Source organism: Sorex fumeus, unplaced genomic scaffold (assembly GCF_029834395.1).
Source record: "Sorex fumeus unplaced genomic scaffold, SorFum_2.1 ptg000128l, whole genome shotgun sequence".
Lineage (NCBI taxonomy): Eukaryota > Metazoa > Chordata > Mammalia > Eulipotyphla > Soricidae > Sorex > Sorex fumeus.
The window spans coordinates 9940344-9965743 of NW_026606185.1; the positions used below are offsets into that span (position 1 = coordinate 9940344).

A 25400-nucleotide genomic window follows, 5' to 3' on the forward strand; every position below is an offset into this window, starting at 1 on the left:
CCCCATATTTTAAAGTTGGAGGCAAGACACTGGCTGAACCCCTCACGGTCTCCCGAACCTGGCTCACTATCTCATCTCACTCTGGTGATGTGCGACTCAGCACACCAGGCATGCTAATCGTATGATTCCTGCTGGAAATCTGCGCATGATTCCTGTTGGACATCACCGACTGCTTTGCGGGATTAAAACAGAATGGCATCGGCAGGGCGAGGAAGAACTGCGGCAGCCGCAGCGTCACCGCCTTCTCCGGCCGGGCCAAGTCACAACACCATTAAGCATGGAACAGTGACAGTAGCACCCACAATGGCTTATCCACTACAGGATGCTTTCCACCAACCATCAAATGGCTTGGGATTCGGCACAGGTGTTCGACCTGGCACAGACCCTATGCAATGGGGTCTTGCTTTGTCAGCTATTCAGCAAACTCCAAGTGCACTCCATCCACCTCAAGGAGATCAACCTGAGGTCACAGATGCCCCAGGCGCTGTCCGGAGATGCAGCTAGGTGCTTGTTATCAGTGTGCAAATTGTTTACAGCAGGCAGGTCACCAGGAGCTTACATTCCGTAGACTGGGAACACCTGCAGGGATGATTAGAGATTGTCCCCAAAGCCTCCAGTTCTCCCCTCCCCCCACCCACAGAGAGCCTGGCACGCTACTGAGGGTATCCCACCCGCACGGCAGAGCCTGGCAAGCTACCCGTGATGTACTAAATATGCCACCAACAGTAGCAAAAATGGGTCTCATTTCCCTAACCCTGAAGGAGTCTCCAGCTGAGTTGGGAAGAATGAGAGGACTTGTACTAAGCAGACAGTGCACATGTCAAGGGGCGGGAAGGCGCCCTGCAAGCAACTGGCCACCAAGGCAGCCCTCAAGAGTGCACCAGCCATGGGTGGTGTGAAGAAGCCGAACTGCTACCGGCCCGACACTGTGGCAATGCGCGAAACTCACCGCAACCAGAAGCCCACCAAGCTGCTCATCCGCAAGCTGCTGTTCCAGTGGCTGGTGTGCGAGATCATGCAGGACTTCAAGACCAACCTGCGCTCCCAGAGCTTGACTGTCATAGCGCCGCGGGAGGTGTGCGAGGCATACCTGGTGGGGCTCTTTGAGGACACCAGCTTTTGCATCATCCATGCCAAGCGTGTCACCATTATGCCCAAGAATATCCAGCTGGTGTGCCACATTTGCGAAGAGAGAGCATAGAGTTTACGTTGCTAAAATCTCAGGGCTGGGACAAATGGAGATGCTACTGGCACCCGCTCGAGCAAATGGATGATTAACAGGATGACAGTGACAGTTTTAAAATATTTTTCATTGAATTCTTATAATTCCATGATGGTAGTTTTCTAGAGTTGTGGACTTGTATTGCTGTTTTGCCTTTTGCCTAAAATTGTCTTTGGTATGTCTTAAGAAAGGCTACTGAGTTCTTTATAATTTGTGGAGGGGGCCCAGTTGTCAGATATTCCTTGAATTTTTCTATACCAGGTCTGAATCTACCTAAAGCTTGATTATCTGCTACTGAAAAAAAAATGCACATGTATCATGGAATGCTAATTTTTTCTAGCCACTGGAGCAGTACAGAATTACTGCTTTTGAGATGCTATTCAGGAAAGCAACATAAGTCAAAACATAGAAGGAACTTTTCTTTATTTGCCCTTTCCAGGCGTCCTGTCCTTTGTGATGTACTTTCTCCTTATACAGTCTTTTAAAGAAGCTCTCATTTAAAGATTTACTAAGTCAGTTGAAACAAAGAATGAGGGAGATAGTGCTGTCAGGATTGGTGGGTGTAGACACATGAAATGCTTCTCTGACAGGCCCCCTGCCTCTCTTTCTCCCTCAGGAACAGGTGGAGCAGACCTCGCCCCCCGCTTCCGGTGACCTGACAGGACCAGAATCTCAAGCCCCGCCAGACCGTGTGGCAAGCCATCCAGGTAAGGGATGACAGGAAGCACAGGACCCTGCAGACTGCATTGTTGTTAACCTAGCCAGGCAGTTGTGCCCGGACCTCCAGCCCCAGAAACTGTTCTGGGTGGCTGAGGTTGGTAAGATTCTAACCTTGACCTGCTGTTCCCCTTTAAGGAAGACAAATTCTAGAAAGGAAGGAAAAAGAAATGATGCTGCCCAAGGTGGCCTCCCCTGACCACTGACCACCTCCTTGCATGGCCTTCCCTTGACTACTGACCACCACCGCCTCCTGGCCTGGCCTCCCCAACCACCACCACCTCCTGACTTGAACTTTTCCATTTGCACTTAAGCAATTTTGCATGAAACTACTCCTCATTTTACTGCTCTTCTAGGATTCCTTCGATTATTTATTCATAAGGTCAGGATAATAGAGAAAAGCCAGGGACTCCAGTGGATGCCAGGGTTGATTAATTAGGTCTACTGATTAATTAGTCTACCCTTTGTTGTTGGTTTTGGGGCTCTACTCAGCAGTTGTTAGGGTACTCCTGGTTTTGTGCTGGCAGTGCTCGGAGAACTGTAGGGAAGGAAAGGAAATGGGCTAAGAGACAGAACCAGAGGTGACTGGGTGACTGAATGTTTGGGTTACTAGAGAGTTTATGTAACAAAAGTAAAAGGAGTTAGAATAATCAGACTTTTAAAATGGTTTAGTGACTAAGAGAATGACATTTAATAAAAATAAAACCTGGGAAGAGGCTGGAACAATAATACAGTGGGTACCCAGATTGGCCTTGCATGTGGCCAACCTGGGTACAATCCCTGGCATCCCACATGGTCCCCTGAGTGATTCCTGGGCGCAGAGCCAGAAGGAAGCACTGCCTTGAGCATTACTGGGTGTGGCCCAAAATCAAAAAGACAGAAACCAAAAACTAACCCCTGGGAGTCTAACCAAGAGCAGTCATCTTTGAAGATGTGGAATGTTCATGAGCCAGGGGTTTCCGTATTCAAAAGCTTTCAATACTATGAGACAAGGGAAAGAAAACCGGTTTCTTATTAACTGACTTTAAAACTTATGAAACTTAAACTTAGGGCTGGAGAGATAGTGCAGCAATTAGGGCACTTACCTTGCATGTGACTGAGACAGTTTTGACCCTTGGTATCGTGTATGGCATTGCGAGGAATGATTCCTGAGCACAAAACCAGAAGTAAGCCCGGAACACCTCCAGGTGTGACTGCAATAGAAACAAAAGAAAACTTAAACTTCCTATACATTACTGCTTATAAATGACCTCTTTAAAAACTAAAATAATTTAAGTTTGGGGCATTGGTGTTCATATGAAGATTTGTTAATACTTTTGTATTTTAGTACTTTTAATCAGAAGGGAAAAATTGCAATGAAAGTCCTTTAGGAAGTTCATCTCTTTCTTTATGTTGTATGTTCAGATATTCCCTAGATGTGAAACCCAAGTAGTGTTACTGGGGGAGATTTGGGGTACAGAAGATGGGGCATGCTATTTATTAGACAAAAGTGATTGAGTGAGGTGTTCTCTGTTAGACAGGAAATTGAAGTGGGTATCGAAGGTAGATCAGCACATAAACAGGGCTTGACGGAATGCGTGAACAGTCTTCACACCGAAGTCTGTTCCAATTGGTACTTGATGTGTATGATGCCAGCTGCCTTCCCTCCAGCACTTATAACTCCACGGACATAGTCTTCGCCCCGAGGTAACAAATAGTGGCTGCTTCCTTTCCCCCCAAGGCTGTAGACCAAAAGTCCGACAGTGGTTGGCAACTCAGAGTAGGGTCTTACTGACTGGGTCTACCCAGGAGCTGGAGTAATGCCCCTTTGCTCCTGAGGACACTGGGGAATAGTATCTGTGTACCCATGGCCAGGCACTGGGGATAGTTGACACAGCTGGGACTCACCCATCTGGGTCACCTGGCCCTGGCTCAGTCTTTCAGATTTCAGTGAGACAGCAGCCTGTCCACCTCACTTGAGGGGCAACTGGAGGATGGTGGGAAGGAAGAACAAAGCACAACATTCCCAAATAAGCCCTCAAGGCAATGCACCCACTTGCTTTAAGTACTCTCCTCCTGGGTAGTGGAGCTACCAGTACCAGCAGGGGACCATTGAGTCCATATTTGGTAAAAAATCAGTTCAAAGACTTAGGAGTCCAGAGTGTGTGTGTGTGTGTGTGTGTGTGTGTGTGTGTTGCTCAAGGGGATGAATGGAGCAGTAATGTTCATAGAGGAAGGTGAGAAATAATAGGAAGTAGTAGCAACAGGTGAAGTGAGAAAGAGTCCCCTAGAAATGGTGGATATCGACATTTCTATGATGTTGTTACTGGCATTTTGAGGGGGGAAAAAAGCTAGATTCAGTATAATGACTCGAGCTCCTTGGCCACAGCATAGAGAGAAGTGGAAAAATACAGACAAGGCATTAGATACACACACTTACATAATCAAGAGGAGAGGAGGATGGATGGAATTAAAGGGGGTTGTTTGGAGGAGATGCTGACAGAGAATTGACCAATACTGAAGAAAGACACGCACCCAAACTGTGCCCAAAAAACTGAAAGGAAAAATGAAAGTCAATCCACATTTAAAGGCATTTAGCTTGGGTCAAGAAAACAACAAAGAGGAAATCTGAAGGGAGAAAACAGATTTCTTACCATAGTAACAGTCACTGAACTGGGAACTGGCGTTAGCTCGGCAAATGCCAGAATGCTTGGTAATGCTGGTGTTCCAAAGTCAGAACAACTGTTCATTAGAACTTTATACCAGCATATCACTTACCAGGGGAAGCTAAAGAAAACTTTAAAGAATTGAGAAAATATGTTAACAGAAATTCTCACTAAGGTGATTATTGAAAGTTTTACTTTAGGAAGAAGAAATGTGAATATGAGGTGAAGTTTTAAGAAATGAAAGTGTGCAAAATAATGAATATAATGTCTTGAGCTTTATTCCATATGAATCGTTCAGATAAGGTTGACTTAGAATAATAGGATACCCAGACTATGTATAATTTGAAGATGGGAGTGATTCACTGAGAGGTTAAATCATCGCCACTTAGAAATAAAATGTAAAATAACTTGGGGAAAATGTGTACTTTGACAAAACATCTTAGAAAAATGTGTAATTAAGTATTCAGAATATTTGACTATAATTTACTAAACTAGTATCTCTATAATCTTTATGCTTCAACCTAGTAGATAAAGATTTAAAGCCAGGTATATTTATAGTCTTAACAGCTTCCAGTAGTGAAGAGACTCTCATACCTAGCAGAGATTTTTTATTGTTTTCTAAAATCAGTGTAACTTTTAAAAATGTTGCCTGTGTACAGAAGGTTGCAGTAATTTTAAGCAATCCACTTCATGCAAGCCATGTTCTTTGACCTAGTGTGATTAAATCAGAAGTCAGCAGAAAAAGTCAAAACAAAACATGTAAACACGTGTGGAAATTTTCAAATTCATCCTTATTTCACTCATGGGTTAAAGAGGAAATAATAATGAAAACGTTAATTATTTAGAATTGAATATAAAAGGAATTTACTGTCAGTTAAAGATTACATAATGTTAAATACGACATTTAAGACAATTTCTAAATCTTAAAAGAATAAAATTACAAAAGCAAAAATGAAATAAGAAATGTACAAGGAAATAATTATAAAAAGTATGATCCGAAATTATTGAACTGATAAAATTTCAGTACATTGGGAAAAAATAACTCCAGAGCCATCCTTGATCCAGTCAGCTGCAGCAAGCAGGGAGAAACCACAGGGAGAAGAGGCTCACGGACAACTCACACGAGAGTGCTGACAAGACAGAACAGGAAAACTGCGCTCCTGCTGCCCGTCAGTGTGGAGATAGGAGGGAAATGAGTCAGTACTGCCAGAATATAAGAACCCAGTGGCACCACAGTGTGCTGAGCCATGTGTGACGGGGACTTGTTACCGTGGGGTGTTCGGCAGGGAGGCTGCTTTCCACACTGATCACCCTCCTCCCCACCTGGTGCTTCAGCAATCAGACTCCTTGGCTTTGGCCCAGTGAAATTGAAAACTTAGGTCCACATAAAATTCCACTCATTGTTGTTTATAGAAGCTTTTCAATTACCCAAACTGGAAACATCCAGGATATTATTTATAGATGAGTTCATAAACAAACTGGCAAAACAACCCAGACAGATAATAGGGAATAAAAATGTTTATCTTATCAGACATAAGAGCATTTAATATAGTCATTGTCCATATAATACACTTAATCACTTGATCACTTGACATCCCATTAATCATCAATTTACTTGAGTGGGCGCCAGTAACGTCTCCATTCATCCCTGTTGTGTGCTAGTGTGGCCCAGTGGCATCTCCTCTCTCCTGAAACAGGAAGAGCCTCAAACCTTTCAGGGTCTTGACAAAGAAGTCTGACCAACTTGTAGGTGGTCGGCCATGTGATCTTTTGACGTCCCATGGAATCCAGTCAGTAACGGCTCTAGTCTAGTCTTCAAATCGCATTAGATGTCCAGCCCATCTGATTTTCGATGCCTTGGCAACCGAGACAGTGTCCCTAATTCTTGATCATCGACAGAGGTCAGAACTCCAGATTTAATACAAAAAAAAAAAAAAAAGAATGCACTGTCCTCCTTTTGTTCAATGATTTGCTCAAGCGGGCCCAGTAACATCTCCATCGTGAGACTTGTTGTTTCTGTGTTTTGGCATATTGAGTACGTCATGGGTAGCTTGCCAGGCTTTGCCATGTGGGCGAGATACTCTCGGAAGCTTGCCGGGCTCTCCAAGAGGGGTGGAGGAATCAAACCCAGCTCGGTGGGCCAGCTGCGCGCAAGGCAAACACCCTACTGCTGTGCTATGGCTCCCCAAAAATAATAATACCAAAAAAAGTAACAAAGTTCTTAGCCTGAACTAAAATTAAACTTCTTAACTGGCATAAGTGTATTTGTCAAAAATGTATGGTCATTTTATGTTCTCCAGATGAATGCAATCTTTCTATGTCTATCCATCCCTTTCTTTCTGAGTCATTTCGCTTAACATGATACTTTCCATGTAGTACCACTTGTATGTAAATTTCATGACTTCGTCTTTTCTAACAGCTACATAGTACTCCATTGTGTAAATGTACCAAAGTTTCTTTAACCAGTCATCTGTTCTCAGGCACTCAGGTTTTTTCCAGGGCCAACCACACATGCTAGGGGAAAAGGGAGTTCAGATAGAGAAGGAAACACCAAATAAAGAGTGTTGGGAGGATCCTCCCAGGATGGGAGAAGCATGCTGAAAGTAGACTATAGACAAAACATGATTGTCATCCATTGCCTCTTTTGCAAACCACAACACCCAATAAGAGAGAGAGAACAAAAGGGAATGCCCTGCCATAGAGGCAGGGTGGGATGGGGGGAATGGGGGGTGGGAGGGATACTGGGATCCATGGTGGTGGGAAATGGGCACTTGTGGAGGGATGGGTATTTGATCATTGTATAATTGAAACCCAAGCACAAAAATTTGTAAGTCTACAACTGTACCTCATGATGTCTCACTAATAAAAAATTTTTTAAAAATTTAAAAAAAATGTATGGTCGCCATCATCAAACATAATGGGGGAAGTTTTAGTCATGTACACAAAAATTAGAAATTCTTCCAGACTGCCATCTGTCACTAGGAATTGTAGCCTAGTGTATCAGACAAGGTAAGGAGCAGATATTACAAGGAAGAAATAAAATTTCTGCTCAGAAGCAAAAGATTTGATTATTCAAATCAGAAATCTGCACAGATAAAAGTGTTTTAAATCAGGGCAAGTCTTCAAGCTAGCAGATAGAGTGTGATACCAAGATTTAAAATCCAGTCCTACTCATATACTATAGGAAGCAGGTACAATCTACAAAAAGAAATCCATCCTGCTTATAGTAAAGATGAAAATTGAAAAGTCACCTGTGAGTAAGTTTAGCTAGATTACTTAGCATTATGAGAAGTTGCTAGGCCATACAAAGGCTTATAAGTTGAAAGTTGTTTCACTGTCCAGGCCAGAATCTCCGTGGCCCGTAGGTACCTATGGGTCCCCTGTGGACACAACTCCCTGCCTCCCTGGGCCTTGCCCTACTGGCCTGTGCTCAGCCACAATCCTTGTTGGGGATCTTCTAGACAAGATACCTTGGGACTAGAAAGAAAAATGCTGATCTTTGTTGCGTTCTCATTTGTCAGCTGTTTAAGCTGCAGGTTTGCATTGTGCACCTGATTTAGAATGGCCTGGTTCTTTGCAAGGGATCTGATACATAAAATACAAGATTAGCTGTGACTTTCCTTGACCTGTTCTGTCTGGCAAAGAGGATTTATTGCTCTCCATTATTTTTTTTTAAAGAAATCTAGTCCCTAATGTAAGCAGTTTATTTTACGTGACAGTTGCTAAAATGCCTCACACATTTTTTAGTATACACTGTAGGAAGGGATGCATGTTCCTTTGCAAGTGTGTAACTTTATAATAGCTGGGGTTACTCTTGACATTAAAAAAATATTTTTATTGTGGTAAAATATGCATAATATAAAGTTACAATTTTAACCACTTTATGTACATAATTTAGAAATTAATTTCATTCACAGTATTCTATAATTATCATCAGTATGTAGTATTTGGGAAAAAAAATGTTTTTATCCTGCTGAATAAAGATGCTTTGCCCATTGAGCAATAATATCCAAGCTTCCGGTAACCTCTGTTCTACTCTCTGTCTCTATGAATTTGTCTTTCTTAGTTACATGTAAATGGAATCATAGACTATTTTTCTTTCGTATGTGGCTTATTTTACGTAGTATGTTTTCAGTCTTCATTATAGCTGTAGCATATATCAGACTGCACTTCGTGACTGGATAATACTCTGCAGATGTAGCATGCTCTGTTCCTCACTCTGCCTATCGGCCTTGGTTTCTTCCACTCCGGGTTATTGTGACTGTTGTTGCAGTTACATGGGTGAACACACATATCTGGGAGTTCTGCTTTTAATTCTTTCAGATGCATGCTAAACAGTGGAATTAGTCAAAAATTTTGTGATTCCACATTTAGCTTAATTGACAGTATTTTGGGGACAGGAGATTTTAGGTAAGGTTTCTGTGAATTTTAGAAGTTTTACTTTTCCTTACCAGCTGAGCCCATGCCTCTTAGAGGAGAATTGGTGAGTAAAGGCGCTGAAGCTCTAAGTCCACATATGCAAGTTGCCAGGGTCTTTGCCTGTGAATATCTTCATGGCTACATTTGTGTAGAAAAGGCATGTATCACATGGTCAAATCTTTTCAGAACATTGCCCTGGACTTGGAATCCTGGGGAGCCGCTGGGGTCCCACAGAGACAGCAGCTCTCTACTTGGCCTTGGGACCCAGGATATCCGTCCGACCCTGGGCCTGACGGTGCTTCAAACCCAGCTTCACTTTTCTCTGCCTTTAGCATTTTCTCTAAACTACAGTCACTTGTCAGCTTCAGTTGTGACTGCAGAAGTGTGTTTAGTGAACGTGTTTCTTTCTGGTAATATTGTGAGAGTAGAGAACAGAGTATAGAGTGGAATAGAACTATTTTAGTATACTATTGTACAGTCTGTTTGCCAACTGGAAAAGATCAAAATTAGTAAAGAATGCCAGCTGTTAGGGAAGTTGAAATGAATCCGGACAGATTGTTCTGGGGGCTGGAACCATAGTATAGTGCATGGGCGCTGCCATGGTACGTCAAACCGCGATTCAATCCCCAGTACCACATGTGGTCCTTTGAGCCCCGCCAAGAGTGACCCCCGAGAACCCCTGGGTGTGGCTCCAAGACAAAGAAAGGGGAAAAAGATTGTTTTGTTCTGGTTCTTTTTCTTCAGTCTTCTCAAATGTCCTCAGCGGGTGGAGTGAGTGAACATTAGGATAACCCCCGTCTCTCCCATGTCAAAATGTCTATTATTACAGTTGAGTTTCAAGAATCTGGGAGGAAAAAATATCTGTAATTCTTTACATACAAATGTAGTTTGTAATACACGTTCTGCCTTAAGAATAGGAAACAGCTGGAGGGGCTCTCTTCCTGTGTTATCCAAACTTTTCTTTCCAGACTGGAATTTTCAGGTTCACACTGAGAATTTGGCTCTCAGAACTGAATTTTTTTGTCTGAAAACAGCCGCTTAGTGGGATCCTTGCTGTCACCACGCGGCTTGGGTGTGACTCCCTATCCCTGGGTTCTTTGCCACTGACCCTTCAGGTCTTTTTGAGAATGGGAACCAGCCACGCTCCATCTGCTTCTTCCCACACCTCACCTTCCTGACTTCATTCAGGGCAGGACTTGTGCCAAGTTCCAAATTTCATAGTGTTCCAAGCTGCAACCACTCCAAAGTCTTGCTTTCTCGGCTACACTCTCCATTCAACTCCAGAACTCCACCCAGCCCTTCCCCTCCCCCCTTCCCTTCCTCCCTCCCACCTCCCTCACCTGTCCCCTCCCTATCTCTCCCCCTCTCTTTTCTCCTTTCCTCTCCTCTCCACTCCCAGAATTCCACCCTCTCCAGCCCTCTCCTCTCAGCTCCAGAACTCCACCCAACCCTCTCCCTCCTTCCCCCTCCCCCCTCCCCTCCCCTCTCCTCCCCTCTCCTCCCTTCTCCTCTCCCCTCCCCTCTCCTCCTTTCCTCTCCTCTCCACTCCCAGAATTACTCCCAGCCTCTCCACTCTCCCCATGGTTGGTCATCAGTTGGACTGCAGTCGTGTTGCACATTCCCTGTGAATGCTCATGTACAGGAGAGGGAGCACCAGCGATCCTGTTTTGGTACATTTGCTTATCAGCATCTTGCTCTCTAGTTTTCTATTCATTCATTCATTCATTCGTTTGTTTAAGAAATAGCTCTTGCTTATTTAGGCTGCTCCAGGCACATGCCTGAGGCTCAAAGGACACAGCAGTTTTTATAAGTGACATGTTGGTCTCTTATTAGTGTCAGTAATGTAAATAATTTCATTAAGATCAGTAATAAAAGGATTCCCTGAGGTACAAGACAGGAATATCATAGCTTTTAAAATCTAATGTGGGTTTTGTTTTAACCTAAATTACCTTCTTTTCCTTAACATAATTTAAAATTTCTTCACCAAGAAAAGTATATTGCTAGAGATTTTCCATGTGGAAAAGTTGCCATACGGCCCTCGGCCCGTCAGGGCAGAGCGGGCTTCTGAAGGCGTTTCCACGCTATCAGTTCGCTCTGCCTGCTATGGCTAATGCCGTGGGTCTGTCCTCACTCCAGGCCTCTCAGCAGTCTTGCCCTAGCTGTGAGCAGATGCGTACTGCATGTTGGGACGTTCCCAGGTGATCCTCTTACCTCCTGGAGGGGCAGATGTCTCAGAGAGGTGTTTGGTTTTCCACGTCTGAGGAGAGGTCAGGAACATTTCACACCCTCTCCTGCTCCCTGTAGGAAAGGTCCAGCCTAGTGTCTACGGATACCCACCAAACTCTGAGTCTGGCTCACTGTTGGAAAGAAAGGCCACAAAGAGCAGTACAGAAACAAAAGCCAGAGCGTTTCATCTCAGTGACGGGTGGCAAGGTCTGAAAAGCACTTCCTTGACATGGGGCTCAGCAGGAAGCCCCGCCCTGGCCCAGGGAGGCAGGTGTGCTCAGTGAGTGGGTAACTTCTCCCTCTCTGGGGAGGAGGAGCAGCCCCCCACTTCCACATGCAGCACATATACTAAAATTGGAACGATAACAGAAAAGATTAGCATGGCCCCTGCGCAAGGATGGCACGCAAATTCGTGAAGCGTTCCATATATTTCCTCCTTCATTGCTGGTGGGAATGCCGAATGGTTCAGCCCTTTTGGGAAACAGTATGGATGATTCTCAAAAAATTAGAAATTGAGCTCCCATTTGACCCAGCAATGCCACTCCTAGGAATATATCCCAGAGAGGCAAAAAGGTATAGTTGAAGTGATATCTGCACTTGTTTGTTCATTGCAGCACTGTTTACAATAGCTAGAATTTGGAAAAAACCTGAGTGCCTAAGAACAGATGACTGGTTAAAGAAACTTTGGTTTCTTTACATCTACACAATGGAGTACTATGTAGCTGTTAGAAAAGATGAATTCATGAAATTTACATACAAGTGGTACTACATGGAAAGTATCTTGCCAACTGAAATGAGTTAGAAAAAGAGGGACAGACAGAGAAAGATTGCATTCATCTGGGGAACATAAACAAAATAGGAGACTAACACCCAAGAATAGCCATGATAAGTACCAGGAGGTTTACTCCATGGCTTGGAGGCCAGCCACACATGGTAGGGGGGAAAGGCAGCTCAGATAGAGAAGGGAGCACCAAATAAAAGGTCTTGGGAGGATCCTTCCAGCGTGGGAGTGCATGCTGAAAGTAGACTATAGACCGAACATAATTGTCACTCAATGCCTCTTTTGCAAACCACAGCACCCAAAAGGAGAGAGAGAACAAAAGGGAATGCCCTGCCACAGAGGCAGGGTGGGATGGGGCCAGTGGGGCATGGGAGGGATACTGGCACTAGTGGTGGTGGAGAATGGGCACTGGTGGAGGGATGGGTACTCGATCATTGTATAACTGAAACCCAAGCACAAATATTTGTAAGTCTAAACTGTACCTCATGGTATTTCACTAACAAAAATTTTTTAAAAAGAGAACAGAAAAAGACTGGAACCTGACAATTCTACAAAATTTAAGAACTTGGCCTCACTGCCTATCTGGAACATTTTGCAACTTGACTGATTTGTGGAGGCCAGTATCTTCATCTTCTGTGCCTGCTGCTAATGTACCTGTTGCATTCGAGGCATGAGGTGAGGAGATAGAGTAAATGTGAACAAGTTGAAACTCCCACTCTTCTAGAAACTAGTTTGTTGACAAAGAATGGTCTGTAAAGAGAAAGTTAAAAGAACATGTTACAGGGGAGTAGCGTCGTGTGGCACTGTGGAGTTGGCTGTACCCGGGTCCACGGTTCGGTGCTGAGTGTCCCACAGCTGCATCGCTGAATCTGTGGAGCTTCCCATTTGGTTAGTTCAGTCAAAAGATTCTAAATGGCTTAAGCTGTGGGCTTTGTGGTGGAACTGATGCTTGGTGGGGACCTGAGAAACGGCAGCTGTTGTTGATCCTGGCTGTTCATAGGTGGAGCATAACTGAATCTTTGGAAATCTGAGATCGCCTCCCCCCTGCCCCCTGGGCCCCTGCAGATGTCCTTCTGGCCTCGTTCCTAGAACACTAGCATGTCCCTCCAGACCAGCGTCTGAGTAACTGTCTCAGGCATCTCCTTCCAGGCCACTGTTCAGAGGTGCCACTCTGCTTGGGCTGCCCTTCCTGTCGTTTGGGTGGGGCTGGTTGGGGCTCTCCCAGCAGCTCAGCCCAGAGCTGTGGCTTCTGGGTAGCTCCTGATAAGGACCAGAGCTTAAACTGAAGCCTCTTCTGAATAAGATGAGGCAGGTCTAGACTCCTGGCTTCTCTTGTCTCATCCAGTGCCTGGTTTCTCTGGCTACACCCCATGGCCCTGTATCCTGGAAAGCCAGCTTCTCTCCCCCGGCACCTCAGTTCTGGGAGATGTGCCATTTCTTGGAATAGCTTACTACTTTTCTCCTGGAATGACTTTTCACATCCTGATATATTAGAAATTGGGCTCTTCAGAGAGTTGAATGCCCATTCCTTGACTGTTTTGCCTGTAAACAGACATCTTGTTTTAAAATCCTCCTGCCAACCACTGAGCAAAACTATCCGGGGACAGTTCTATCCTCTGGGATACTTTTCTGTTTCTGCATTTCCCAGACACTACCAGGGTTGCTTTCATCTAAAGACTCACGCTGCATGTGTGGTGTCCTGCCACTCACCTGCTGTACCTCTCTGACCCCTCACAGCACACAGTCGAGGGCTGCAAGTGTCCTTTCCCTTAAGGAACATACTCGGTTTCTGACAGGAGGTGGTCATCTCAGGCCACTGTCCCAGTACACATTATGATTTCTTTGTAGGGGGTGATTATTTTTCCAGAGATAGTAAAAGAACTTCTCTGTCTTTCCCTGCTTCTTTATATTTAGCAGTGTGACCCATGTCCAAAGCTTACTACCTAAGACTTCATTGCATTCAGGTAGCAGAGATTCTTTTCTGAGCTTTTAACATCTCAGATATGTCGTTGTTCTGAGTGAAGAAAAAAGATTGCCCGCATGAATGGATTTTAAATTTATGGAATTAAATTCATGAAACCATGGAGTGTTAATGTTGAATGGGTAAATAAAGGCTCCTGGTGTCTCATTTACTTGTAAAATGTTGCCTTTCTGGGAGCACAGTGCCAGCAAGTGGCAGAATTTTGGACTTCAGCAGAATTTTCCCTCTTCAATTCCAGTGTTCTTGGACTAATATTTTTTCAGGTTGATGGAAAATGAGAACCTTCCAGAACGACAAGTTATTTATGTAGCTTCTCACATCCAGGTTTCTACCTGATGTAATAGAGTATTTAGGGATTGAATTCAGAAGGCTGACAGGAAACATTAAATTGCTAAGGGGGACATAAGAAAGATGCAGTTAATCTTTTGCCTTTTTTGTGTGCTGTTTTGTAGCTGTGTTTCTTAGGATTTACCCGGTAACCGCCCCCCCAGTACAGACAGAGGTTGCACAGAGACAGATTGCACAGCTGAATCTGCTTTGAATATCGCTTATTTGGTCACTTAGTAGGTCCCAGGTCCTTGCCTGTCACACTCTAATGTTTAGGGAGTGGAAAATGGCTTTTTGTGCTTATGGCGCAGTATAGAAATAGTCTTAAAGACCTGAGGAGGGGCCAGAGCAATAGTACTGTGGGGTGTAGGTGTTTACTTTGCATGTGGCTCACTTGAGTTTGATCCCCAACACCATGTATGGCCCCCTGAGCACAGAGCCACAAATAAGCCCTGAAAACTACCAGGTGGGACTCCCAGACCAAAAATAAATAAATAAATAAAAACAACAGAAGGAAACATGGGTAATGTCTGTGTGCTTCCAGAAGCAGAAAAATCCAGAGCAGAGGAAATTTTATGGTAGGTGATATCCCTTGCCATCAGATCCTAGCTTTTAATTTCAATATCTGGAAATTAGTAAGCCCAATAAGTGGTTTCCCTCCCCCCCCCCCATTGATGTAATTAATCTGCAGCTATTTAAATACAGAGTCATTGAATCAAGCTTATTGAAAGCAGAGTCCGGAATGACCTGCCATTAGCTCCCCGGCTGGTGGTGTGTCTTGTGGAGAAGGTCATGTGGAGGTAGATGGTGGTGTCCAACTGCCAGGGTTCCTCTCTGCACTGGACTCCGAGCTCTGCCCTGGCCTTCATTACAGGCCTTTCCCCCGAGGGCTGCTGTCTCTCTGGCCAGCTGTCACACAGCCCCAGCACCAACAATGAGGAATTTGTCAGGACAGAAATCCAGCCCAGCCTCACTGCCTGAGAATGCCTCCCCTCAGCATCTGGGCCCCTCGCAGCCTGGCCACATGCTGCTGGACATGGAAAAAGCTCCATGTGCAGCATTGTGGCTGGCGCTTGCTGCCTTAGAAGACATCGTCTGCACCCCAGCAGACCCGCCAGAGAGCTTATGTGCTCCTGTTTGATACATACTTGACATGTTCAGCTGCTTTCCTGGTTGCTGCTGCTTACTATTCCTTGCTTCTGCTTCTACTACTACCTCCCGCTTCCTTTCCCTCTTCCTTCTCTTCTTTCCTTCTCCTCTCCTCCTTTACCTCTACTTACTCCTTCCATAAAACAGATCCAACACAGACTTCAGCAGACGTTTTGTGATGGGAGATACCTGCAATTGTCCCTGTCTCCCGGCTTCTGTCACTGCGAAACTGAGACTCATTCCTCTGAAGCAGGGGCCTCTTCCCCCATCCCTTTCTCCCACTCCAGCACCCACCATTCTATTTCTGTCTTGGTGTGACTATTTTAAGGACCTCATAGAAGTGGGACCACACGATATTTTAGTCCCTGGCTTATTTCACTTAACAGAATAGCTTCTAAGTTCATCCAGGGCGTGCATGGTTGTGATGCACATCTTTTTCAATTTCAAAAAGGAGTCAAATTCTGTTGTCTGGCTAAACCACGTTTGTCTGTTCATCCATTAATGGACATTTGTTGCTTTCACCTGTTGTAAATGTATTTACAGTGGGTAGGCAAATAACTCTGAGTCTTTCCATTTGGGGGAGGGTGTATACTTGGCTTTGCTATTTTAAAAATGGAAAACTGGGGCTGGAGTGATATAGCACAGCAGGTGGGGCATTTGCCTTGCACGCAGTTGACCCGGGTTTGATTCCCAGCATCCCACATGGTCCCCTGAGCACCACCAGGAGTGATTCCTGAGTACAGAGCCAGGAGTAACCCCTGAACATCACCGGTTGTGACCCAAAAAGCAAAAAAATAAAATAAAAAAAATAAAAATAAAAAGGGAAAACCTAGTTGAACCTTAAATCTTAGTCTGATTATTGAAGATCCTGAATATTGGTAAACTTACTTAAAAAATATTGATCAGTATATCTGATTTTTGCTTTTTTCCCCTTCTGATGGGGCTGGAAACTAGATGTTGGTTGATAAGAACAGAAACCATGTCCTGTACTGAAATCCTGTTCATTTGGTCATCTTTCTTCAGAGCTTCAGAGTTATTTCAAGTGTGAATATCCATTTCTTTTTATAGTATTACATGTTCCCTGTAGAAAATTTAAAACCTGTGAACTAAAATAAAGAAAGCATTGTAAAACATAAAACATTCTGTGAGTCCAGAATGTTTAAAAAACACTACTTTACATGATGCCATTGAGTGTGGTTATTTGCTTAGTTTGAGGACACCAGGCTAGGTTGAATTTCTGTTAGCACTGGCTGTGTTTGCACTGGCTAAAGAGCCTGCTGGATCCCTAGGATGAATCCAGAATCCACAGAACACACTCCCCAAACAAGACAGTCCCTGGGAGAGAGCTTGGCCTTGGCGATGCCGAGGGTCTTGCTTTCCTTGCTGAATTTCCTTCTTTTCCCACCAAGAAGCCAACCCTTGAGAGCTGAAGCATCAACAAGAGACCTGCAGGCAGATGGAAGAGTAGGCCTTTCCCTGCACTTACCCCCACCTCACCCAAGAGCATTTATTAATGGATAACTGAAGATATTTTGCAGAGACTGTTGTCAGGCTACCCAGAGTCTAGTAACAACTGTGCCCAGAACTCCAACTTGGCATTCAGTCAAGTATCTTGTGTGATGGGACACACTCTCAACCTTGGCTACCATTTTTGTTAGGCTCTGGGGTCTCATTAGGAATTGAGTCATTTATTTTTTTATCATCTAGAGACAGAATATCTGCTCATTGGTCTTCTCTATTGAATGCTTACAAAAAGATTCTTAACATTTCTTGAGCACTTGACTCAGGTACAGAGATGTAGAGGCTCACGATCATTCTGATACAGGAACAGCCTCCACTTTTTAAGTTTGTGGTTTCTAGTTTTAAAAAAAGGGAGGGGGGCTCACTGCCGTGGCATAGGTGCGCAGGGGTTGGAGGCACAGGGGCCTCTTCCTGGCCCTGGCCTGGTCAGAGGGAGGTGCCGCATAGGGCATCTGCTGTATGACTGTCCTAGCCCCTTGGTGTGAAACACTGAATGTTGCAGGGGGCCACTAAAAACATGCTTGAGTCTCTCTGCTGCAAAAAATAATCCACAAAGAACATGAGCTGTGAAAAATCCATATTTTGTTTCTGTAGTTTAAACTAGCATTTTGTAGCAGTGACTTGGCTGCCATAAAATGTGTCAGTTGTGAGACTCTGCATGATGTTGTTTTATAAGGTACTGCTTATTTGATAGAACTTAGTTTCCTAGGTTAATTTGATCTGCTGCTATTCTCATTAGATTTCCATTTCTCATATGTACACCAGAAAACATGCGTGACCATGATGTCAGTCTCCATGTATTTGGGGGTGTTCACAGAGTTCTGAGTTTTAGGAAAACTATTGCTTAATTAAGACTTAATGGTGGGCAGGGATGGGTGGCTCTGCCCCCAGGCCCTCTGCTTCAGTCACTGCAAGCGTGTCAAGGCAGGGTGCTGTTTGGGGCGTGGCGTACGGGAGCACAGTTCCTCAGAGCGGGCATGGCTGAGTACACCTTCCTTTCAACAAAACAAGATTACCTCTTTGAAAGAAAAGAGATCCAACTTCTAATCAGGGTCTTCTCGCCTGCAGATGGGGCACTTTGAGCCGTTGAGCAGTGAATTTTCTGTCTCACTGCGAAATAAGTATATTATCTATCTCGGATCATTATTTTGAGGCTTAAGCTCATTAGCAGCGTGAGACAGAGGGGCACATGTTAAGTAAGCCCTTCGTGATTGTAGTTGCTCATGGCTATCAGGTTGCATATGGACTCACAGCTCAGATATCAAGCCCTGGGTGAGGTCATCAGGGTCCTGGATAGCACAGTAAACTGCTGCTTCTTTGGACTTTGCTTGCCTAAGGAGGATTTGAAGTTTGTTTCTCTTAATTTTTAAAAGATTTTTAGTAAGACACTGTGATTTGCAAAATTGTTCATAATGAGGTTGTTTTAACCATAAAATGCTCCAACGACAATCCCACCACCTATGTCCCTTTCCTTCCACAATGTTCCAATACCAATCCCACCACACATGTCCCTTTCCTTCCACGAATGTTCCCAGGTTCTCTCCCACCCTCCAGCTTGCCCCCTTGACAGGCATATAACAAGCGATAGCAGAGTGGGTAGGGTGTTTGCCTTGCATGCAGCCAACCCAGGTTCGATTCCCAGCATCCCATATGGTCCCCTGAGCACCACCAGGGGTAATTCCTGAGTGCAGAGCCAGGAGTAACCGCTGAGCATCACTGGGTGTCACCCAAAAAGGAAAAAGAAAACAAAAAAACAGTTTATTTTATCTTACTTGGTTCAATGATGCTTAAAGGAATGTCAATGAAATTATCAAATAGTGGGATTGTGGCGCTCCTCCTCAGATGTATGTTGTAGTGGGGAGAAAAGTCTGGTCCAAACTCTTAATAGATTGTTACTCAGTTTGCTGCACATTCTCTCAGTTAACAGACATAGAAAATGACAGTTTCTCTTGTCTGTAGGGATTGGGTGAAATAGGGGATGATGCCATTTTCCACCAGAGTTGGAAAAGTGAAGTTTTTCTGGAAAATACTAAAAGTCAGAAGTTTCAGATGTTTAACCCCAGTGTGATGTTTATTTATTTGCAGGTGCTAAATTTACTAATTCTAGAATGTTTTTACTTTCTTGTCCCAAACTGTTGACTTTGATTGAAATAAAGCATTGAGCTTTTTTATGACATGAATTACAATTCACATTTGAGTTCCATTTAGGTAACTTGCTCTTATATTTGCTGAATATCCAAACATGAATAAGAATAGAAAGGAATCCTGTAATATCTGATGACCTTTTGCTTACTTATGTCCAGACATCTTTATACCAAAAATTAAGTTCATGTAATTGGATTGCCTAGGAGTGGTACAAATATAACACAACATTCTATCGTATAATTCAACAGAATGTTGAGTTATATTTGCACAAAATTTAAATTGTTTAAACTTAGGCTTAAAAAAAAAAACTTACCGGTGGTACATAGTTTAAGATTAAACACTTTTGTGGCTGAATTTTTAGTTCTTGCTAAACAGAAATGTCTAAGACCTTTGACCTTTCATATCTATTTGTAACTTTTTAGATACTATATTATAATAAAAATTCTTTATCTTCTCAAACTGAAAATTTCTGTATTTCAAAAGTATGAGTACTTAGAGTGATAGCACAGAGAGTAGGCATTTGCCTTGCACGCGGCCGACATGGCCAGCAAGCTACCGAGAGTATCTCACCTGCATGGCAAAGCCTGGCAAGCTCCCCGTGACGTATTCAATATGCCAAAAACAGTAACAATAAGTCCCACAATTTGTTGTGAGATGTTACTGGTGCCCACTCGAGCAAATCAATGAACAACGGGAGGACATTGCTACAGTGCTACAGAGTACTTAGAGCTTTTCTCCACACCAAGCGGCTTTCCAACATCAACTGGGAAACCAACACCAACAGCCTACATTTGAGTTCACATCCTGACACTCTGCCCCATTGGATCTCTTGCTTGGCAACCTACATAACTAAGGGTCAATTTAACTGGATAATGGTTTTATTAAAAAACAAACAAAGAACCAAAAAACTGAATGGAAAACGAAGGTTGTTATTGGCAAGGAGACAGCTTGAAAGTTGGAAAGCACAGTTTTAGAAAAGGGACGAGTTGTCCCTGACTTTATTTAGTAGGGCTAAGGTGACATGACAGTCTGTCTAGGCTTAGGACTTTTCCAGGGAAAATTCATGCACATCTCTGACAGGAACATTGAGTTGAGTATGCGTAGTTAAGAAGCAGACAGTGTGCACACACAGTCGTACAAGGGACATATAGAAAATGATGGAGAATTGTTGTCGTCTTTTTCTTTTTCTTCTCTACCTCTCTCTTCTTCTCCCCTCCCTCCCTCCCTTCCTTCCTTCCTTCCTTCCTTCCTTCCTTCCTTCCTTCCTTCCTTATCTGTGATAAAGAGGGAAACATCAGGAGGGGCTCACTGTGCAGTCTCTATGCTCCAGTCCTGTCCAGCCAGATTTTTAGGATTTCTTACCAGTAAATGTTCTCAGAAAGAAGTTGTCACATTCTGAAAATAAGCCTCCTTATTAATTGTGTGTTTTTTCTTGTTTCTTTGGTTTTGCTTCCTTAATTCTAGGGAGTCCAATTCACTTTTGACCAGTAGGAAAGGAGGTACAAAATTGTACTTAAAAGAACAAATGAACTACGTTACTCTTATATTGATTCTAAAGGACATAGCTTGGGAACAGCCCCATGGGAGTGATATCGTGGCAGTGTGGGAAGTGGCTTTCTTATCCTGCCCAGGTTGGCTTCTCTCCCAGCATGCAGCTGTGTGACATGTTCACATATGATGGCAGTAACGCAGTGCCCAACCCTCCCCTCTTCTCCGAGGTTGACTAGAATTGGACATTCCAGCCCTCCAATCATATGGCTGGGCTCCTGGCGACCAGTCCCTTTCTGTGTTTATCTGGCTGCTCTCCAAAAAGTACCTCACTTAGAGGCAAAAAAGTATAGTTGAAGAGACATCTGCACTTGTTTGTTCGTTGCAGCACTATTTACAATAGCCAGAATCTGGAAAAAACCTGAGTGCCTAAGAACAGATGACTGGTTAAAGAAACTTTGGTACATCTACACAATGGAGAACTATGTAGCTGTTAGAAAAGATGAAGTCATGAAATTTACATACAAGTGGTACTACGTGGAAAGCATCATGCTAAGTGAAATGAGTCAGAAAGAGAGGGACAGACATAGAAAGATTACATTCATCTGGGGAACATAAAGTAACAAAATAGGAGACTAACACCCAAGAATAGCCGAGATAAATACCAGGAGGTTTACTCCATGGCTTGGAGGCCAGCCGCACACTCTAGGGGTAAAGGCAGCTCAGAGAGAGAAGGGCGCACCAAATAAAGGATGCTGGGAAGATCCGCCCAGGATGGGAGATGCATGCTGAAAATACACTATAGACCGAACATGATTGCCACTCAATGTCTCTTTTGCAAACCACGGCATCCAAAAGGAGAGGGGACGGGAGAGAGAGAGAGAGAGAGAGAGAGAGAGAGAGAGAGAGAGAGAGAGAGAGAGAGAGAGCAAGAGAATGCCCTGCCACAGAGGCAGGGTGGGATGGGGGGATGGAGAGGGGGGGGAGGGATACTGGGATTAGTGGTGGTGGAGAATGGGCACTGGTTGAGGGATGCGTACTCGATCATTGTATAACTGAAACCCAAGCACAAAAACTTGTAAGTCTACAACTGTACCTCATGGTGTTTCACTAATAAAAATTTTTAAAAAAAAAGTACCTCACTTTCTGCAACTCTGATGTGGTTGAAAGGGGCTTGTTATGAATAACAAAGGAAACTCCTTTCACCTTAATAATAGCTTTGTAACTATTTCTGGAGTAACAACAAAGACCAGATACTATACTAAAAGTCGCTCCCACTACTCCTGATTTCTTGGAAATTAAAAAGATTTCAGGAGCTGCACACTCAGGAGAAAGACCAAAATATTTCTTCTATCGTCACCACATCTTATCAGAACTTTTTTTATGACATCTTATTGTCTCATTCCTACTTTGGACAAACTTGCAGGCTATCGAATGTAGCCTGCCCACAGGGCAGAGTCTGGCAAACTCCCCGTGGCGTACCAAATATGCCAAATACCAGTAACAATGATGGGTCTCATTCTCCTAAATAGCCTTGAATATAATCTCAGGGCTAGGATGAAAGAGACGTTACTGGGGCCTGCTCGAGGCAATCGATGAATAACAGGATGATGAATGAATGATGAATGAATCGTCACCTCTACAAATACATCGACTTTTTTTGTCAGGCATAAAATCTACTCTTAATTCATTACCCTAATGTTTCGGCATTGTAAGTCCATTCTGTCTCACTGTCATCTTTACTTAAAAATGTGACTTTCCTAACTTTCCTCTGCGCCCCCCCCCCACCACACACACACACACACACACACACACACTTGTGGTAGCTTCTAACCATTGACCGGTCCTCCTGGGCCATGTTTTCCCTGGCTTTAAATATTAGTCTCATACTATTTTTTTTATATATCCCACAAATGAATGCACTCATTCTATATCTGTCCCTCTCCTTCTGACTCATTCCACTCGGCATGATACTCTCCATGTCCATTCATTTATAAACAAATTTCTGACTTCATTTTTCCTAACAGCTGCATGGTATTCCACTGTGCAGGTGTACCATAATTTCTTTATGTTAGAATAGGATAGAGAAGGGACCAGTATGACAGTAATAGTTGGAAATGATCACCCCAGATAAGAACAGAGTGTTGAAAGTAGGTAAAGGGAGAGATATATATATATATGTGTATATATACATATATATGATATATACATGATAACCCTTCCGTATCTGTATTACAAACCATAATGCCCAAAAGGGGGTGGAGGGAGAGAGAGAAAGGGGGCAGGGGAGGGGAGAGAGAGAAAAAAGGGCTTCCATGGTGGGGAGGACTGGTGGAGGGGGCAGGAAGAGAAAGTAAGGGCATCAGTGGTGGAAAAGTACACTGTCGAAAGGACAGGTGTGTTAGAACATGATATGACTCAAGTGTAATCACAAGCTACTTTGTAACTGTTTCTCACTGTGATTCAGTTAAAAAATAAATAAGAATTTTTTTTTAGTGATGGGGGTAAATTAATAGTTTTCAAAAACAATTAAATTTTTCATATAAAAATGTGACTTGTATGAAAAGTGGGAACTGGGAAACGTTCCCTCTGTACGGATGCTTCCTTGGGTTTGTGAAGAAAAGACAGTGCTAATTAATGGTCTGTCTGAGCACCTCGCATAGGTAGCATTTCTCTGAGTGTAGTGTCAGCTTTGCCGTTGATCAGAGAAGACATTCGGTGGGCAGCAGACCTGGGCAGGGTGTGGGCGGTGTCAGGACAGTCAGTTCTATGGACCCACCTTTCCCTGGCCTGCAGGAGGCTGCTTGATAGGCCACCTCTTGGAGTCTTGATTTATGTGTTATTCATCCAGATTAATCTATGAGTCAAACAGGAATGTGTTTGACTATGTTTGTGTCTATTTTAGAACAAAGGTAGCCTGACAGTGAGAGTAGGTATGCTTGTGAATTTGAGATCAGATGAGCTATTCAGACACTGGACAGAAGTCAGTACCAGCCTTGGGTCAGGTTATTTAAGGAAGGAAAATAGCTATTAATAACTTGATTTATAGCTGTGTTGTCTGACCTATATTTGTGTAGTAACCATATCCTCATCAATCTGTGTGAAGTGAAATTCGATGTTTAGAATAGTTGGCCCTTTACTTTCCATATTTCTTTAGAAGGGCGGTCTCCTGGCAAATATTTTAGCATCAAGTTAGCCCAGAATAGGAAGTTAATCTTAGCATTCATATCCTGAAACATCTGCTTTGTTAGTGCCCTGTTTATTTTATCCTTCCACTCATAAGACCCTGCAGATAGATTCTCACCACTGGGCAGGTTGAACCCCATGAATTTACACAGTCACTGCATCTGTCAGAAAGTCTCATGGAACAGGAACCTGGGGAGTATTTGCAGGAACTGGAATGTCTTAGTGGAGTAAGACTCACAGGAAAGGCTGGCTGTGAGGCCGAGAGCCTGTTCAGGAATTGTGTACCTTGCCTTGCCTGGGGCTGACCTTGCTTTCATTTCTGTACCCCAGAGCCCTGACTCAGGAGGAGCCCCTGAGCACTGCTTGCTGCTCCTTCCCCGCTCCCCCACCCCCCAGCCCCAAAATTTTGTTATAGAATGTGGGGAAGTGCTTCCTTCAGAATCACTGTCACTGTCACTGTCATCCCCTTGTTCATCGATTTACTCTAGTGGGCACCAGTAACATCTCCATTCGTCCCAGCCCTGAGATTTTAGCAGTCTCTCCTTATTCGTCTTTCCCACTGAAACTGCTGTATTGGAGGCTTTTTCAGGGTCAGGGGAATGAGACCCATTATTGTTATTGTTTTTGGCATATCGAGTACGCCACAGGGAGCTTGCCAGGCTCTCTGAAAGGCATATATATAAAATTTCCATCTATGATATGTTGCCTACTGTCTGAACCCCATCAAATATGGTGTGATAATTATGGAAAATGGGTAGGGAGTGTCTTATGATGTGTCCTTTAGAATCAGTCATGTAAAATTCTTTTTAGTTTTTGGGAATAATAATTTTATATAATAAAGAATAAAATTATTTAAAAATTACATAGCACAAAGGTATTTTGTTACCTAAACAGATAAAATGCTAATTGACCCCACAGGAAATTTTAAAGTTTATCCTGGAATAGACTTTTAAAATTTTAAAAGGTTTTTTTATTCCGGATGGGTGGGAGTGGGGGTGCTCACTATTAGCTCAGAGGTAAAATTACCTATCTTGTAGGTATTAGGCTCTGAGTTTGATACCTGGTGATTAAAAATGTTTGGTTTTTGGGTTTTGCTCAAGGGCAGTGGAAAATAAGCAGCTTTGAGGTAGTGGTTGAGCTGATTCGTGAAAATTGTGACCTACAAAGTAAAGTTAGTCAACTGATTTGCTTTAACAGATTCACAGTGAAAGTTGGGCTGAAGCGATAGCACAGCAGTAGGGCATTTGCCTTGCATGCAGCCAGCCCAGCCGAGCCGGGTTTGATTCCTCCACCCCTCTCGGAGAGCCCGGCAAGCTACTGAGAGTATCATGCCCTCAGCAAAACCTGGCAAGCTACCCTGACATATTCAATATGCCAAACACAGTAACAACAAGTCTCAAAATGGAGATGTTACTGGGCCCGCTTGAGCAAATCGATGAACAATGGGAGGACAGTGACAGTGAAACTTATTAAAGCAGAGAGTAATTTCATAAATAGCCCACCTAAGAGGAGAATTAAAACATTTTAACGCCTTACATTGCATTTCTGGGCTGGAGTGATAGCACAGCTGTAGGGCGTTTGCCTTACACGCAG

The 25400-nt window shown here is 43.6% G+C and overlaps 1 protein-coding gene and 1 pseudogene across 1 annotated transcript in view; both read left to right on the forward strand.

Moving 5' to 3' along the window:
* Positions 1-25400, forward strand: part of GRB10 (growth factor receptor bound protein 10) — a 182496-nt gene that overhangs the window by 83337 nt on the left and 73759 nt on the right. Inside the window, exon 3 of the mRNA XM_056137982.1 lies at positions 1839-1929. Coding sequence (XP_055993957.1) covers positions 1839-1929 — 91 coding nt within the window. The remainder of the gene's footprint in view (positions 1-1838; positions 1930-25400) is intronic.
* LOC130045558 (uncharacterized) lies at positions 11564-11661 on the forward strand (annotated as a pseudogene).